This window comes from Scardinius erythrophthalmus (assembly GCF_964197995.2).
Source record: "Scardinius erythrophthalmus genome assembly, chromosome: 11".
In the NCBI taxonomy this organism is placed as follows: domain Eukaryota; kingdom Metazoa; phylum Chordata; class Actinopteri; order Cypriniformes; family Leuciscidae; genus Scardinius; species Scardinius erythrophthalmus.
The window spans coordinates 37,364,144-37,382,896 of NC_138231.1; the positions used below are offsets into that span (position 1 = coordinate 37,364,144).

Sequence of the window (18,753 nt, forward strand, 5' to 3'; positions counted from 1 at the left end):
ATATATATTATCCTCTAAAATATTGTATTATATTTTTTTATCGTTTTTTTATTATATTACATATTTTATTAGTTATCATAAATTAGGTATCATTTGAAAGCTTACGATCTCAGAATTCATCCTGTGAAAACTGTTTTGAAATTGGACATTGTGTTACCATAGAAACGGTACTCTAAATTATTTTATCAGGCTCCTCCCCTTTTGGGCATCATTATGTTTCATAATTTGAAACATAATATGTTTCAATAATTTTTCTAATCTTGACAAAACACATTGTCAGAAAGGTCTGAGTCTCAAGGTTCCATATTTTGTAACAGAAGTGATATTTGGACAGAAATTTATTAATTTGTTATGGTAGAATGCATACAGTAAAATTCAATGGAATTCAATGACACCCGGTGGCTATTTTTGGTAATACGCCTAAACAAAATCTCATGGGAACTTCATTTTTTGTGATATCAACTTCAAATTTGGAACACAACTTGGTTAGATATTGCTTTGATTTTATAGTAATTTTTTTGTAAAACATATTTTGTAAAATATATATTTTATATAAAATAAAAATATTAAATAAATTATATTTGATTTAATGTAAATTTAAACTTCCATAACTTTTGAAGTGCTTTCACTTCTTTTTACCTTTAAAACAAGACCAAACTTAGGTCTATACTCCAAAGCATTCTTGAATTACAACCATTTAAGCTTGAATAGTGCATTTTAATGTCCATTCTCAAAAAGGGGGGTGACAGCTAAGGGGTTAAAGCTTCTCTTTTTTGTAAACAGCCAGTTTAAGATTGAGAAGATGGTTGCCGCATGCTGTGTTCCCAAATGCATGTTATAAGTTACCCAAATTCAGATGCAGAGATGGAGTGGAGCAACATTTAATGTGAATCAAGCTGCTCTGAGATGCTGAAAACACTGTACGCACGTAATAACACGGTGCCGCGCTCCGAAACACACAGCCCATATATTTAATTAATTAAATCGCAGCCTTTGCTATTTGATCATCACACTAAGCCATATTCGCAATTTCGGTTTCTGTATTTCAAATAATCGTGAAGCCCTAAAAGTTCCCTTTCAAAAGAATTTACTATTTACATGCTGGCAGAAAAAGTATCTCAAATTCCAGAGGCTGTAACTCAACACAGCTCTTGGCCAGTTTAGTAGGCAGTGTTTTCATTGGGCTCACACACTTCAGCTTGTCCTTAAATGAAGGGGTGAAGCTTACACTGCTCTTAGCGTGGACCACAGGGCCTCCGCCATTCCCAGCATTCTTTTAGTGTCTGGGGCATGTCATTGAGCAGGGGAGGGAGGGATAGAGAATAAAAAGGATAGAGAGGAGCAAAGGAATGAGAGAGAGAAATGGAGAGAGGAAGTGATAAAGTGACGGAGAGATGGCAAGATAAAGAGTGAGTGTGTGTGTGTGTGTGTGTGTGTGTGTGTGTGTGTGTGTGTGTGTGTGTGTGTGTGTGTGTGTGTGTGTGTGTGTGTGTGTTTCATAGACCTGTGTGTTCAGGTGTGCTGACACTGAGAGGATTAGCTTTAAAAAAAAACCATAAGAAACATTCTTCGGGGTTTTAAGATAAAGGATTCAGTTTTGTGCCAAATTCTATATACTTGTAGAAAATTATTTTATTAATAATCGTCGTCATAACTTCGTAAAGATGGTCAATTAACCCAATTTAAATAGTCACATTATAAATTGTTAAATAAAACCTTTCTTGTTTTTTCCACAGTTTAGCATAACAGCAAGACATGCCACAAGCCAATTACCCAGACATTGAGTCACTCACTTAGCATAACATTAACTGATTAGCCATTGAGCCTTTAAAATACCCTAATGCAAGTTGCTACATGTGTAAGTCAAAATTATATACTACCATTAAAATGTTTGCGTTAAGACTTTTTTTGAGGAAATATATACTTTTATATCAGCAAGAATGCATTCAATTTATCAAAGGTGACAGTAAAGACATTTCTAATGTTACAAACTTTTGAACTTTCATCAAAGATTCCTGTAAAAAAGTATCACGGTTGTCACAAAACCGTGGAAGCACAACTGTTAATTCAACATTGATAATAATAAGAAATGTTTCTATAGCATCAAATCAGCATATTAGAATCATTTCTGAAGGATCATGTGACAAAAAAGACTGGAGTAATGACTGCTGAAAATTGTGCTAGTCCATCACAGGAATAAAATACATATTAAATGGTATTAAAATAGAAAACAGTTATATTAAATTGTAATAATATTACGGTTTTACTCCATTACTGAACAATATAATGATAATGATCAATTTGATCATAAATGCAGTCGTCTTGGTGAGAATAAGAGACTGGTTTCAAAAACAAAAAAATCTTACTAACAAACTTTTAAACAGTAATGTTTTATATATTAATATTTTTAAATACATACTGTATACACTACTATCTATCATGTATTATTTTTCATTGTGTGTTTATTTACATTATTTGTCAATTGTTGGTTGTTAAGGGTGATATGATTCTGTAGGGTGATTGAATTTTGCACAACACCAGATCTTGTGATTTTATTCATGTGTGACCACTCATGAGCAGGAGTCTGATTTGAACCAGAAAACAACTCAACTGTTGTTGTTTTAACTTACCCCCAGCATAGCCTTTGTCTGTAGTCAATTAAAGCATGCGACTACAAAAAGCAAAAGCAGTGGTGTGCGACTGAATGTGTTTGTGTGTGTGCACCCACCAACATAGCCTTCTTCTCCAACTAGTTTAAGAGCCAGCTTGTCTGCCAAGATAGAGGAGTTTCCATGGGCGATGTTAGCAAAAGGTCCAGCATGCACAAACACCGGAGTGCCCTGACATGACAAAGACAAACAATATCAGTGCAAACCAAGCCAGACATGCATTACAAATGACTGGCACTGTGAATCAAGATTACCTGAAAATTACAGTAGAAATTGCCATGTTAAAAGCTGGTAACTGACAATACAAGCTATAGGGTTTAGGTGGTCATTCTCCACATCTGAGGTTTTTTTTTATTTTTTTATTTAAAGACATGTGGTTGAGCTTGTATGTTAGCTCCATTTGATCTTCAACTACAGTAAACTTTAAACATTGTGAAAGTCTGTTTCATCATCATCATTATCATCATCATCAGCCAGAAAGCATTTAAAGCTCAGTGAAAATGTGGGGTTTGAACTGATGACCCTGAGGTCCTCTGTAACTTCCCAAACACTGAAAAGCAACACCACATACACTGACAGCTGAAGGGACAGGAAAGAGAGAGTGCAGGAAGATGGAAAGGGGAGTACATACAAAACAAAGCATGGAGTGATGGTGAAGTCATTTAAATTCAGGAAAAGGATGGAAGGTTGAAACAAAAAAAAAAAGCTCTCCATCAATGGAGACGACCTTCCTTTATTTACATAAACTTTTATCACGGCATTCTCCTTCCACTACTTCTGCAGGTGCTGATATAAACATTATAAAATATTCTTCATTAGCACATCACCCTTTGAGACTCAAAGAGCCAAAAGACGAGTCAAGTGAGGTAAGTGAACCAAGTTTTGAGACATGAAATTATTAGTAACAAGCCTGCCAGAGCCCTGAGACGATTCATCAAATTGATTCAGTTCACTTTAATACATTTGTTTAAAAAAAAAAAAAAAAAAATAGTGTGCATCTACAGTACATCTCAGTCTTGCACCAACTGAACCCTCATATAAAATTGATGAAATGTGATAAACATCAACTCTAAGTAGATTTTGACAATGCGTAGCTCATTATAACCTAAACGATTCACACGCTTCACACAAGTTTAAATCATCAAAACATCAATCAGTACTGATAAAAGTCAACCAGTAACATTTTTACATCTGCAAAACAATTCAACAAATCAATTTACAGCAACAAGTTTGCCCACAAAGTGTACATCAGTGGCAGCTTGTGAAAGAATGAGTGATGGAAAGAGAGTGTATGGTTTTCCAGTGAACTGTCCTCTGGAAAGTTTTGCAGAAATAAAAAAGTACAATATCAAAAAACTGGACAGGGAAAGATTGGAGCTCTTTGCCCTGTGAGTGTGGAAAAGAGGAGAGATTTGGCATGCCAAGCCAGGAAAGTTAGAAAACAGGAAAAACCAAGCAAGAAAGAGCACAGCAGGCAGGAACAGGTTGGTTATGACTCTATAGGTTGGTATTGATTCTAAATTACTTCAATTTTTTCTTAACTAGTAATTTAACTACAAATTGACAGAGAATTTCTTATTAGTATCAATGTTGAAAACGGTTTATATATTGTTTATAAAACTGCTTAATATTTTTTTGCTGAGATGATACATTTAAGTATTCTGAGATGGAGTTCAAAATAACAGGTTTTGAAATAGAAATTTAAATGTCTTTGCGGTCACTTTTGATCAATTTAATGCTGCCTCATTTCTGAATAAAAGTGTTTGTATATATATATAGACTGGTGTTTCTCTCAGCATCACATGAACAAATGGTTTACTTGGCCAAACAAATCTAAACTGCTCATAAAATAATACTTTTCCACATTTTTTTTAATGTCCCCAAAGTGAAGTTATAAGATTTAGCCGGGGACAATTTTGTCCCTAACCTGCAGCTAACATCGCAGAAACACAAAATAAGTTAACATTAATTCATCAGAGACACATTTTCTCCAGACACTCTCAACAAATCTCACATCTTTTGTCTATGGTCAATCAAACAGGATTAGTTCGCTCCATCTGTGGACACATGCATATCCTTTAAGCATTCACACACTTCCTCTCTCACTCGTTCTCACACACACATACTTGCATACATCCCAATCCCAGCAGGGACATTATAGTCCAGTGTAATATTCCCACAACCCTTTGCTGCCTGGTTTGTTCTGATATGATTCCTCTTCACAGAAGAAACAGGAAACCAGGCAGGAAAGGTTTCACAAAGCAGTTCTGTGGCTCTCTCTACAAACATGCAACTCTTATGCAGGTCACGTGCAAAAACACACGCCCGTAAACACCAAACATCAATCACTAGTCATTTGCATGTTTAAAAGCCATAAAGATGAAAGGCATTCCAACAATCAGGCTTTTCACCACTGTCTATTTCTCATTTCCAGTTTTCTCATAGTATTCAGGGTTTGATAGTCAAAGACAGAGACACACTCCCACTGAGCCAAAACTAAAACCAGATGTGCATGTGTTACTGTAGGAGTGTGTGTTTTCTGTGTCAAGCATCTAATATTCTATCACTTCACCAACACTGAGAGTATCAAGTTTGGGAGTTTCCATCAAGATAGGACAGTTATGTGTGCATGTGTGAGGGAGACAGAATAAGAAAAATAGCACACAAGCGAACGATTGTGTAAAAGATACTGAGAGTTTGGGGTACAGGAACAGGGAAGAGGTCTCACCTCCAGTGTCTGCATCAGTGTAGGTTTGATAGCATCTTTCATGAGGACTGCCAAAGCCCCGGTTACACCCTGAGAGATCCAAAGAGCAAAGCAATATCAAAATATTTAGCAGTTGCTGAATGTCTCTATGGTAGGGCTGACAATTTGCAATTAACGACTAAATAAACTAAGCAATATGAATAAAACAGGACAGAGAAGTTTAAATACACTTTATCCACATTTAACAAAGAATTATATATATTTTTTTTTATTTACATTATTATTATTTATTTATTTTCATAAAATGAGCAGGTGATTAAAAGTCCCTCCACAGACAGCACTGCTCAAGTTCTCTCTCACACACACCAAGTCATCGGCAGTGATCGGCTGGCCATTTCTGCTGCTGCCCACAACCATACGCCCCAGTCTGGCCCGCATGTCAGCCAATCCATCTGTCAGAGCAAGGATAGCCATGATCTCACTGGCCACCGCAATATCAAACTGGGTCTGTAAGAATGAGAGGGGAAAGATCACATACTGACCAGCACACAAACACATCACAGTGATGATTTAGGGCGATTTCCATCAAAATGAAACGTCAGGAAATAAGACGGTGGAGAGATTTGTCAGACTCGCAACATGTGCCAAGTCTGGTTCTTTATCACATACAGTAAACTGCTCCCACATGTGTCCAAGACAACCCCAGCTGGACTAAAACTGAGCTGTCCTGGTTTAACTCTCAGCTAATAAATACTCCTCCAATAAAACAGCTGGGAGTAGAGGAGTGGTGGCCAGATGCCTTATCAGGAAAGACGGGCCGCTTAACACACCACTTGTGTCATCATTACTTGCCATTTAGGTCCATTTACAGCACCCTAATTGCTGAGGTGATCTGAGTCAATGTTTGCAAAGCTTGAGGTAACATGCTTAAGTGAATTTGTTTTCAATTTCAAACATACACACACACACACACGGTCTGTCCAAAACACACAGTATACTGTACTGTATGTCTCTCAAGAACAAAAGTGCTGTGCTGTAGTGCACATTTTAGTGGTTTTGGTACAGTGGGAGGGAGACGAATGTAAGCAAATGCTTGGCCAGCTCAGAGGGTTTGCTATGCGCACAATAACACCCTTTTTGAAACATTTGCTTTTACTTAGACTGTTTCCCATTGATGAGCATGCTGTTATCTGCCTGATTTGGTTTAAAAGTAATTATTACTGACAGCAGTTGACACATACTGCAGGACTTTTATTCCAGTTGAGGGAAATATACATAAAAGTGAAAGAGGGATAGAGAAAGAGATTTAGAGCAGCGGGAGGCAAATAATCATTGAGGAAAAGTGACAAAACTAGTATGCATCACCTTTAACGGTTGGTTAATTGAATCAGAAGTATGAAGCACGTACCTGGCGAGCATGGCCTTTTTCTGTGTTGGCCTGGCCAACAGTGATCTTGCGCAGAAATCGGTCATTGGTATCAACGACTGTTGGAAACAGGAAAACACAATTTGAAATCAGAATGAAGAATAAAAAGAAAACAAAAGCCTGATTTTCTTAGAACAGTTCAACCGACAAATAGTGTGCTCATTTACTTATAAATGTAAATGTAAAAATGGAATGGCATGACATGACATATTTATGCATTTGGCAGAAGCTTTTATACAAAGCGACTTACACTGCATTTCAAGGTGCACATTTACATTCTTATCAGTTCTTGCTTTCCCTGGGAAATCGAACCCATGATCTTGGCGTTGGAAGCGCCAACGCTCTACTGTTTGAACTACAGGAAAGCTCCAACCATATATGACTGACATTCTTCCATTTAACACAAAAAGGAGTAATTAAGGATGTACTAGTCACTCATTTCCATGCAATTGAATGGGGACCAAAACTTTCATGCTTCAAAAACGACATACTGTAAAAGCACCATAAAAGTAGTCAACATGACTGGTGCACTATACTCCGAGTTGCCTGAAGCAGCATGATTTGACACTATTTACTGATTATCTTCACCTCAAATATAGAGGACAAGGATTGACACTTTAATTAATTGATAACTTATTCCTCCTTAATTTTATTTAAACATTTTGAATTGCCAAATTAATAGACATTTAAAACCGGATATTTAATTTTCTCTATTTTAATAAATGAATAAAGCATATTTAGAAGCATATTTAAATTGTGTATAAAAAAGAAACATTTGCCAATTTCTATTCTATGTTGATTATATGTCAAATGTTTTTCTTTCTTTATTTGTCAATCGAGTCACTATTGGACAGTTCACTTGTTGAGGTACTTATGCCTTCATTTTATATTTAAGGGTCACTCCTAGTCCTAGAGATAATAATGTAAAAAGACTTTGTACCATTTTTTTTTTTTTACCAAAATCATTCAGACCTATTTTGTGAACAGGATCAGATCAACTGAAAATGCCTGGCTGAAAAGAAAGATGTGTTCATTAACCAGGCAGTGTGCATAAGGACAGCCATAATGAATGTTAAGATTTAATAACAATTCTCATTTCTAGGTGAATTTCTCCTTTAAACATCTACCTATGATAAAACTAAGAATATTAAATCTACTGTGTGGCAAGCAAGACGAGGCTGAGCGTGTTACACCAGTCTCGTTTCTCTCACGGAGGAGCTTCGGAAGCATAAAAGGAGGAGCGACGACAGTAAAGGACGAGAGAGGACCAGGCCTGGACTTTTACAGTACGTTACGTTTTGTTTGTGTGTGCCTTTCCTTTCGTTTTGTGTTTATTTATATATTAAAGTTTGTGAACATTCGCCATTTTCCGCCTCCTCCTTCCCACAACAACTTACTTCGTTACATGTTTCAATTCCAATATTTCAGGATTTTTTTTTTTTTTTTTTGATAAATGCAATATGGTTTTCGTGTTGCAATAACATCAAATTGTTTGGCAGTTTCTATCTGCTCAACGTAGCAGCGCTGTATCTGAAGACAACGGCTGGAGAGAATCATGTCATAAGGGAACTCAGCTGGACATTAAGTGCTGCAAGCTGAACAGATTTTTCAGATCTGGCAGTCACTGCAGAGGAGATGTATGAGACAATCTAATGAATCTCAAAAAAACTAATGACCTAAAGAGACCCAGAGGGATGGACGCCAAGCAAAACCATAACCTTGCAATAAGCATGCATTCCTCAAAGACTTTTTGAATTTCAGTTTTTTTTCTTGCAGCCAAGCTAAATGTAGAAGGGGGCAGTATGAGACAAACACAACTCCCAAAGGGCTAGGAAGATGGAGGGGGAAGAATTTAAACCCTCTGGTATTTTCTCATAGAAATGCAGAGCAATTATTATAAGCCTCATTGTAAACATGTCATGGGCAACAAAAATGACAACAGTGGTTAAGTCTGCTTTCTGGCAGTCTCCCATATTCCTCTTGTGTATCTGTTTCATTTCGTCTATCTGTGAGAACAGTGTACATAAACTACAGCATAACATATGGCACATCGAAAACATTTCACCTGAAAATTGATTAATAACATCATTATTCACTGTGATATCTTCCTATAATGAACATGGGAAACCCTATCGGTTTAAGCATTACATTTATGAACGTCACCGAGAAAGTTGTGAGGATCTTCTCAAACACACAGACAGTTTCGCATTCGCAGCGGGAGAGAGATGTAAAGCTGTTCTTAATCTTCCAGGCCCCCTCATCTTAGTGTGCACTTTTGAACCAACAGAGTAAATATCCCATCAGTCATTGCAGCACTATCTTCTGAATATAGGCTAAAGGCAGCAGATGTTCCCAGGCGGCCACGAGTGAAATGGGAAACACCCCAATCCAGCTGAATCTCATCCCCAGTGATCGCAGCTATCAGAGGCCACTGCGTCATAATCGGACGCAGAAGGTCTACATTTGGCATCCCTCCCAGGTGCGAAGAGTAGACCCGGAACTGCATGTGTTCAAGAAGGGACTAGTTCTAAAAAACTTGTCGCAAATATAATGACATGCCCAGTTTGTAATGGCGTTCCACTATCCGATTGAAAAAGAAGCAATAAATCAGTTAAATGTAGCCGATGGCCACATATTGTGTCATACTGCTTGCTTCAGCTGACTAACTGTCTTCTGTATCATATTTCCTGCACCACAATCTCTAAATCTTTCTATGACCCATCAAGCGATTCTCGTAAGAACATACCATATGAAGAACAGTAAAGCAATCCACATTGCACAAGGTCCTACCTCGCTGCCATGTGATCTTCTCAGGGTCAAGGTCAAGACGGACAAATGCGCTGACCTCTTGCGGTGTGAGGTCACTGGGTTCAGATTTGTTTATTCCAAGACGCTGAAAACAACAGTGAGGAAAAGACAGACACAAGCGCATTGATTATCATGATGAAAAAGCTGATCATTCACTTTAAACAAACCTACTATTGAAACATTTTTATTACTGCTCTAAGTGTTGGCTTTGACTCAGATGAAGAATTCAGGAGATTTTTTCTAAATGGCAAATTGTGTGGTCATAAATTTCTTTCAGACCATCTTTTTAATTAGATTTCTCTTCGAAATGTTGGTTGTCTCTCTCGTAAATTTACCAGCTTCGCCTTTCCAAATGTAAGTCAACCCAATCTTGTCCCTGAGCAAACATAAACAGTTTGTGTTTTAAGAAGTCTCTCAGCTTATCTGTGTCACAGTCAACATAACACAACAAAAAGAGAAAAACATTGAACGGCTGAGACTTGCTGTGAATTATAGCCTCATAAGAAAGAAATCGCTAGTTTCGCAGTAGCTGTATGAGGACCCCTGTTGGTTAGCAGATGCACTGCATTCAGATATTTACAGAGTTACTATTTACTGAATAAGAACTAAAAACTAATTTATTTATTTTTTCAATTTCAACCTGATAGAATGTTTTGCTTGGCATAACTAGAAAAAGTAACGTAATTTTAAAAATGCCCACAGGTTTTATTAATATACATGACTTTGCCAGGTCTAATTTTTTTTGTATAAAAACATTTAAAATTAGATACCCAGTTTATCCAGGATTACAGAAAGCCTGATTCCTCAATGAATAGGACAAAATAAAAAAATAGCTAAGGGAAGAACTAAAATAAGAAATAAATAGAATTTTTAGTAGTTTTAGTTTATTTTAAATGCTTGTTTTGTCTTATTTTACATAATTTTAAGCAATTTAGAGTCCCCTTGGAGGTTTGCTGAAGCTCCCATCCCACTAATTGAAATCCACTGCTCTAGTGACTTTTGTGTCAAATGATGAGGGCATTATGAAGTAATAAAAGTTAAAAAAGTCAGAGGTACAAAGATCTCTTTCAGACTCACCTGCAGGCGAGCCAGCTGTATAGGAGAGAAGCGTCTCACGCCATTAACAGACGGCACTAGTCTGCTGTACAGGGCCTATAAGACAAAAGAAAAAATAGCTAAAGGAAGTAATAAACATGCAGCCTTGTATAGAACCAGAAACAATCCCCTTTAATTACACTGCTATTGATCAACTAACTATTGATTGGCCACAACATTGAATCCCAGGGATACAGTCCTGTGTGAAATCACAAATACCTGTACATTATGATTGTTTACCTTGTCTGATTGGGTAGCTTCATGAAGAACGCGGGCATCAATAGCTGCCGCCACTAGATTATTGGCTGCAGTAATAGCGTGGATGTCTCCTGTGAGGTGGAGATTAAACTGAAAGAAACAGAAAGTGAGAGATAGGAATCTGCTCTCTGAAACTTCTGATAAATGCAGCATCTGCTCTCTCACACAGACACGTTTAGTGTTGCCCAAAAGTCTGAGATCAAATTGAAAATCTAGGGTTCAAAATGTAGTATGAAACTTAACTAGACATAAAAGTCATTAAAAGCAAAATGTGGATATTTTATGAAGAAATTATGATGTTATTTTTCAATTTAAACTTTCCGTCCATATTGAATGGAATTGCTGATGTTAACTGGTAATAAAAGAAAATCAAGTATAAAAGCACAAAACAAAACAAAAGAAAGTGCATAGTCCAAAAGTCTGAGACCAGTAGTGATTTTTTTTATTTAGTCTCAATGTCAGTGTGAGTTCTTCAAAGGCTTTCATCAGTTGTGGCATACTAAGGGAAAGGGCTTTATGATAGCGGGAGACAGGATGTCTGTTGTCACTCACCTCCTCCATAGGAATGACCTGTGCGTATCCCCCGCCCGCCGCTCCTCCTGCAGGGAGACAAAATAATGAAGCAGACTGGCAAACACACAGCAATGAAAACAAGACTAAATGTCTGAGATAGCCAGACATTAGCTCTGATCCAAGACTTTGTGAGCAGCCTTGCTGTGTACAGCCTAATAAGTGACTGATTTGAAAATATTCAAAGGACACGTGATGCCACATTATCTTAGAAGGTTGCTTAATTCTGATGTCTACATTTTGGTACAACCTTCGGGAAGTGCATGATTCCTTAAATTGCTGTTAGTTATTGTTATCCATACACTAAAATAACAAAAGCAAACAGACAAAAACACACCTTTGACTCCAAACGTTGGGCCCTGGGAAGGCTGTCGCAGACAAGCGAAGGAGTTCAGCTTGAGATGAGCGGAGAGGGCCTGGACCAGACCTATGGTCACTGTACTCTTCCCCTCACCCAGAGGAGTGGGAGTTATACTGAAAAACAGACCGAAAACATTATCAACACATGCTTTTCCACATTCAATGAGAGGAGGTTGTGAATCTACATCTATTCATCCTTATCCCTTCCTCTCTTTTCTTTTTCCCCTCTGATCTCACTATATTAGACTGCCGGCAAACCCTCTCCCCATCAGCATCCTCCCTCCCTCTTTCTCTCTCTCTCTCACTCTCTACGTCTTTGCGGAGTGGCTTTTTTGGCAGTGCTGTAAAGGCATGCCAGTGGTTGACAGTAATTGAGTAGGCCGGGTGGGGAGGGCAGTGCTGCTTCACAGCATCTGTAGGCAGAACAAAGAGCGGGACTTAAAGAAGGAGAGTTAGGGGAGAGGGAAGGGGCCACTGATAAAGCCAGGGGTCTGCACATTCCCCACACACATAAAAGAGACCCTGAGCCCCTGATCGGAGCTGACCGAGCCACGCTTCACACACACACGGATGAAAGGGAGGCTCCTGGTGGGCTTGAGAGTCAGCGGTAGATAAGATCCCTGGGTCCACCAGTCATTCTCTCTAGGAATGTAGAGGCAGAGTCCGGCGCGCACGGACTTGAGCGTGAAAACACACAGTCACTCTTTAGTTTAGAGTCCAATTCTCATTATTAACTAACTATTAACTATGACTTTTGCTTCAATGAACTCCTAATTATTGCTTTTTAATATTTAGTAAGGTCATTGTTAAGTTTAGGTATTGGGTAGGATTAAGGGATGTAGAATATGGTCATGCAGAATAAGGCATTAATATGTGCTTTATAAGTACTAATAAACAGCCAATAATGATATGAATGCTAATAAGCAACTAGTTAATAGTGAGAATTGGACTAAGCACACAAACATTGACCTGAAGATTTCCTAAAATGCTTTTGACCTCTGAAAGTATTAGTATTTATCTTATTCATGTTCTTGCGATACAAAAAAAAAAACATCCATCTTCCATTAACTGATTAAAAAAACCCCCGCAGATTTACAGATTAAGTAATCTGATCAACAAATGAAGTCAAAGTTTTCTGAACTTTGTGGTTCAATAAAAATTTGTATCATTGCTTTAGTGTCGTATCAGTCAAGTCAAGTCACCTTCATTTATATAGCGCTTTTAACAATATGAATTGTTTCAAAGCAGCTTTACAGTGATAATAGGAAATTACAGTAACAGAGATTGTTTTGGCTTTACAGCAGCTCTAGGATAAAGTTATTGTCCAGCTAAAGTTAGTTTTGATTGATTGATTGATTGATTGATTGATTGATTGATTGATTGACTTCATCAGTTTAGATTAGAAGTATTGAGATATGAATTAAACTTCAATGACAAAAGTAAAAATTTATGTCTCACCCTGCCACCAGGACATATTTGCCATCAGGCTGATGTTGGAGTCGGTTGAGGAGGGACAAACGGACTTTGGCTTTGGTGATCCCGTGGGCTTCCAGCTCTTCTGGAAGCAGCCCAATCTCCTGAGCCAGCTGGGATATGGGCTTGGGAGTCTGTGCCCTGGAGATCTCTATATCACTGATGGTTACAGAAACATCCAAACAGAGAAAAGGAGGGACTAATTAATTATGTGCACAAATGCACAAGCAAAAGTCAGAGCGATGTGAATTTTGTAGAAACCAAACGGCAAGGCTGCTCATACCTTGGCACGGGTGAGAGTGGTTGAAGTTTTAGTGGGCGGAGCCTCCATGACTGGTACTCCTGTTCTTCTAACCACCTCCTGCTGCTCCTCACTACATGCTAACAGATCACAATAACACAGCTACAAACATCTCAGCAAACAATAATAAAAAATAAATTGCATCTTGACATATATTCAAATAGAAAACAGTTTAATTTCTTAAAAAACATTTTAGACCATAAACTTTTGAATTGTAGTGTGTGAATATATTTAAAGATGCACTATCATTTATTTTATGTTATATAATAAATATTTGTTATAACTGTCAAAAGACATTAATCTTTAAATTGGCTAATCACAGGTTCTGAAGATTTGATAAAGTTGACAGAATCATTTTGTCTATTTTAAAGACAGTAATAGAAAGTAGAAACAACAACAGAAGACCTCTCACCTGCATTCTAAGTGCAGCACTTAGAGGCCCAACTCCTGCGTCAGATTTAGCTTCCATCCTGGGCTCCCAACTGTCACGGTGTTCTAGAAAATAAGATCACACATGAAAAGTTGACCCAGACTGAGCATCTAAGGAAATACAATTAGCGGTGTCTTATGTTCCCACACTAATGAAATCTCTGTGGATTATGGAGGAAATAGCATGGGCCTCTATATCCATTAAGTTCTATTAAAGGAACACGCCGACTTTTTGGGACTTTAGCTTATTCACCTTTTCCCTCAGAGTTAAATAAGTCCATACATACCCTTTTCATCACCGTGCGTGCCGTAGCTCTGTCTGAGGCACCCACTGTTAGCCTAGCTTAGCACAAAGACTGGAGGTAAACGGCTCCAGCTAGCATACTGCTCCCAATAAGTGACAAAATAACGCCAACATTTTCCTATTTACATGTTGTGATTTGTGTAGTCACAGCGTGTACAAATAACAAGGTCACATATGAGACAGCCATCTTCTAACCATATATATACTGGGAACTATATTCTCAGAAGGCGAAGCACTGCTACTTGGGCGGATTGATTTGCTCGCAGCACATGAGAAGCCCCGTGGTGAGGCGTCAGACAGAGTTACGGCACGCACGGAGATGAAAAGGGTATGTACGGAGGCGTGTTCCTTTAAAGAGATGGCAGGTAATGAAAGGTGAAGAAAGCCACATGCCTGACTTAATTATTTTTGGAGAAATCACATGCTTGTCTTTCACATCCAGTGTAGTAAAAATAAAATAGTTCCTTCAATTATCAAATGGCACTTCACAAGCAAAGTGCCCAGAATGTTTTACATATACCAGACATGTAAAAATCAATTGTTGTAATGTCTGCCAAGCATTACAGCTTTACTTTGAAGAAATATACCTTCCATTAGGGCCGAGCCAAGGTTGATGACTGCCACCCCTGGTCTTAACCAGGTGGGTGGGAGGCCCTTGTGGCCTGTGTCTAACAATACCACCACATCTGAGTCCATGATCTGAAAGAAAGAAAGAAAGAAAGAAAGAAAGAAAGAAAGAAAGAAAGAAAGAAAGAAAGAAAGAAAGAAAGAAAGAAAGAAAGAAAGAAAGAAAGAAAGAAAGAAAGAAAGAAAGAAAGAAATCCAATTAGTGTGAGCCTCACATGATTTATCTAAACGTCCATAATGAAATAAAGCAGCACTGCCCCCTGTTGGTACAAATAGCAAATTATGCATTAAAATTGACCAAAAAAAAAAAAAAAAAACATCTCCCACAGATCTAGCAGCTGATTTACCTGTTTCTGCAGGTGCTTTGAGCTCCACTGGCAGGTCTGCACAATCATGCCATTGTTTTGCAGCAAGAACTGAAGAGTCACCTTCAGGGGACCCTTTACACCCACCAGCACTGCCATCTTGCCAACCAATGGGGCATCTAAATGCGAGAAACAAAAATGTAAATGCTGTAAATTTAAACAGATTCTAAAAAAATTATACAGTCAAATATTTTAATGTTACAAAAAAAATCTATTTCAAATAAATGCTGTTCTTTTGAACTTTTTATTCATTAAATAGTCCTACAAAAATATGTACCACGACTGTTTTTAACATTAATAATAATAAGAAATGTTTCTTGAGCACCAAATCAGCCAATTATTATAATGATTTCTGAAGGATCATGGGACACTGAAGACTGGAATAACAGCTGCTAGAAAACAGCTTTGCCACCACAGGAATAAATTACATTTTTAAATATGATAAAATAGAAAACAGCTATTTTAAATTGTAGAAATATTTCACAATATTATTTATCAAATAAATGCAGTCTTGGTGTGTGTAAGAGTCTTTTTAAAAACATTTGAAGAAATCTTACCAACCCCACACTTTTGAATAGTAGTGTACACGCATCTTCGTTTAAATTACTTTTAGAGGCACTACATTAAGTAGAATTAGCATTATATGTCAGTGAAACATTTTGGACATAGACATTTTAACGTCCATGTATGTATTTTAACGACGTATGCCAAAACGCATAAACAAACATAACACACCATGTCTGGCAAGTAGCTCCAGCACAGCTCCAGCAACAGGTGAGGCGAAGCCATCTCTCTGATCCCCCAACAGCACACGGCCAACATTAAGGTCAGAGACCCTGCAAACACATACACAAACAGAAGTGTCTTTGTGTGCAAAACATAGTTTCTAACCACAAAAAATATTTTTACTAAATACGTTCAAAATACAGTATCATGTCAGATAGAATATATTTACAGTGAATAAGTTATCAAATTACCCACAAAAAGTTATTTTTGGACCCCGTTTATACACATCGACGTGCTGTAACTACAAAACTGTAGCTTACCCATCCACATCCTTCTGGGGCTTGATGGCATTACAGACACTTCTGGAGAGGAAGGACTGAGAAAGGTGCAAAAAAATGCCATGAACAAGAGAATCCTCATTTAACCGCAAGATCTCCTCGATCACCTGTAGAACAGAGGCAAAAATTCAGGAGACAGAACTGCACTGGCAGTTATATGCATTTATTCACAAAAGCTATTTATTGCATTATAGATTAGCAATATCACTGACCTCCTCCTCTGTGCACTGGTCTGGAAGACAAATCTGCATTACGTTTAAGCCAATCTGTGTGGACACAATCAAAACACAACAAATTCAATTAAAAAAATACTATGATGTAATGGAAAATTTGCATGTTACTTGTAACAAACACACACACACATACACACACACTTGTATATGTGGTTTATGGGGACCCGCCATAGTCGTACTGGTTTTTATGCAGTACGAACTGTATATTCTGTTCCCCTTCCCATCACAGAAAACTTTCTGCATTTTTTTGAATTTCAAAAAACACTTTAATATGTTTATTAAGCATTTGGTTTACAAGGACACAGGAAGTGTCATAATAATCCATGTTTACATTGTAATACCCATGTTATTATACACATGTCCTCATGAGTCATAAACCATACAAGAACATGCATATGTGGAGGGTCTAATAACAGCATCAACCAGCAGGGGTGTTGATCAGCTAAAACTTGACCCCTTCAATAAATCACTGTTCAAAATGCATGTGTGTATTTGTACATGGAAAATAGTGATGTTGAACTGATGAGAAGACAAATAGTTATACCTTTCTAGCCATCTTCTTATTCACCTCCAGCAAACTGTCATCTTCACCAGCCTATCATAAGTAAAAACATACCAGCTTTCAGTGTCTGAGATTCATTCACATACCAACAGATACACACATATGCTCTCTAGTCACACCTGTATGATAGCAAGCGTAGGTTTGAGGCCTGGGTTGGTTTCTCTAATAGCTTTGAGCTCTTCTCTGCTCCTCTGAACAATGTCACTGCAAATGAGATGGAAACAAATATATTTAACCATTCAACTCAGTGGTTTCATGGCATATTTCATCAATAGTAGCATTCTGCATGTTAACTAACTGCCAATAACAGGGCAGAACTTTTCATTAAATGAGCATAAAACACATCAAATACAACATTAGTTGTATTATTATTATTATTATTATTATTATTTACTTATCAAGCTTACAAAGTTAATAAGTGTTTTAAAAAACTTGGTTATCTATTGCTGACTGCTCTGATCCAAAAATCAATGATAACCACGCATCAAACATCAAATGACACTCCAACATCTTGAACCTCAGATTAAATAGAGCAGGGGTTTTCAAACTTTTTGTGTGTGTGGACCACTATTTGTATTTAAGAATTTTCGCGGACCACCTCATAATACACATAATAAAATACAGAGTCCTACCTGAATTAATCTGCACCTCTAAATAGGCTTAGGCTACTAGCACTAAAACTATAACTGGTCATCACATCAGTAGCTACAACAGACTTGTTAAAAGAAAGTTTACTGCACACAACGGCTGCCACATATTTAATTTATTTATTTACTCAAGCGCCCGATCGAGGGCAATCAGGGCATAATCAGGTTCATTTGAACAACAGGCTTGAAATATATACAGTAATAAGAACACTGGAATATAGTCAACATTTCAAAACCTTTGGCGATTTTAGGGGATTATTAATCTTCAGAGTTTTACAAGTCCTCAAAAAGTACAGGCTTGAGTTTGTCCACTTAACAGCACATCTGCAAAACATTTCAGAAACGCGAGATCAAGAAACTAACTGGAAATTAAAATAATAACAGGCCTTATTCATTCCATTTATAAACATTTCGTTTCATAAACTAGATGCCTATTACTGTGCGTTCACAGTTATAGACCCCTTTTGCGCCTACGTCACGGCGCTAGCTGGAGGCAAAACAAACGGAAAACTGGAGGCGGTTAATACAAACCAGCACAGATTCGGCTACATAATAAGGAGCTTAAATTATTATTTTTATTATTAAAAGTCATTTTGTTGTGTTCTTGGGTGCAAGAATCAATGAAAAATGAGTATGCTGTATCTGGAATTTTTATTTCTAGAAAATATTCATATCATTAAAATTGCACCGTAGTGTCACTCTTTACATTGTCGTCTTGGCGCTGGCTAGGCAGAACTGCAGATCGCACCACACAAGTCTTTACATGACCATTCAGCACATAGTTATATTATAAGCATCTAAATATATTTATATGTCCTCAGTTTCTCTTTACCCTCGGTTTCTCTATCGGGTAGG

General features: G+C 37.5%; 1 protein-coding gene across 1 annotated transcript in view; it reads right to left on the reverse strand.

Annotated features, from left to right (window-relative positions):
- The window catches only part of mthfd1l (methylenetetrahydrofolate dehydrogenase (NADP+ dependent) 1 like), a 36,003-nt gene that overhangs the window by 14,965 nt on the left and 2,285 nt on the right, over positions 1-18,753 (reverse strand). Inside the window, exons 2-20 of the mRNA XM_081379169.1 lie at positions 17,371-17,455; positions 17,234-17,284; positions 16,669-16,722; positions 16,439-16,563; positions 16,128-16,228; positions 15,375-15,511; positions 14,988-15,099; positions 14,080-14,162; positions 13,650-13,747; positions 13,352-13,525; positions 11,871-12,007; positions 11,516-11,562; positions 10,946-11,053; positions 10,688-10,762; positions 9,593-9,695; positions 6,785-6,861; positions 5,743-5,883; positions 5,398-5,466; positions 2,729-2,840 (exon numbers count right to left, since the gene is read on the reverse strand). Of these exons, the coding sequence (XP_081235295.1) occupies positions 2,729-2,840; positions 5,398-5,466; positions 5,743-5,883; positions 6,785-6,861; positions 9,593-9,695; positions 10,688-10,762; positions 10,946-11,053; positions 11,516-11,562; positions 11,871-12,007; positions 13,352-13,525; positions 13,650-13,747; positions 14,080-14,162; positions 14,988-15,099; positions 15,375-15,511; positions 16,128-16,228; positions 16,439-16,563; positions 16,669-16,722; positions 17,234-17,284; positions 17,371-17,455 (1,889 nt within the window). The remainder of the gene's footprint in view (positions 1-2,728; positions 2,841-5,397; positions 5,467-5,742; positions 5,884-6,784; positions 6,862-9,592; positions 9,696-10,687; positions 10,763-10,945; positions 11,054-11,515; positions 11,563-11,870; positions 12,008-13,351; positions 13,526-13,649; positions 13,748-14,079; positions 14,163-14,987; positions 15,100-15,374; positions 15,512-16,127; positions 16,229-16,438; positions 16,564-16,668; positions 16,723-17,233; positions 17,285-17,370; positions 17,456-18,753) is intronic.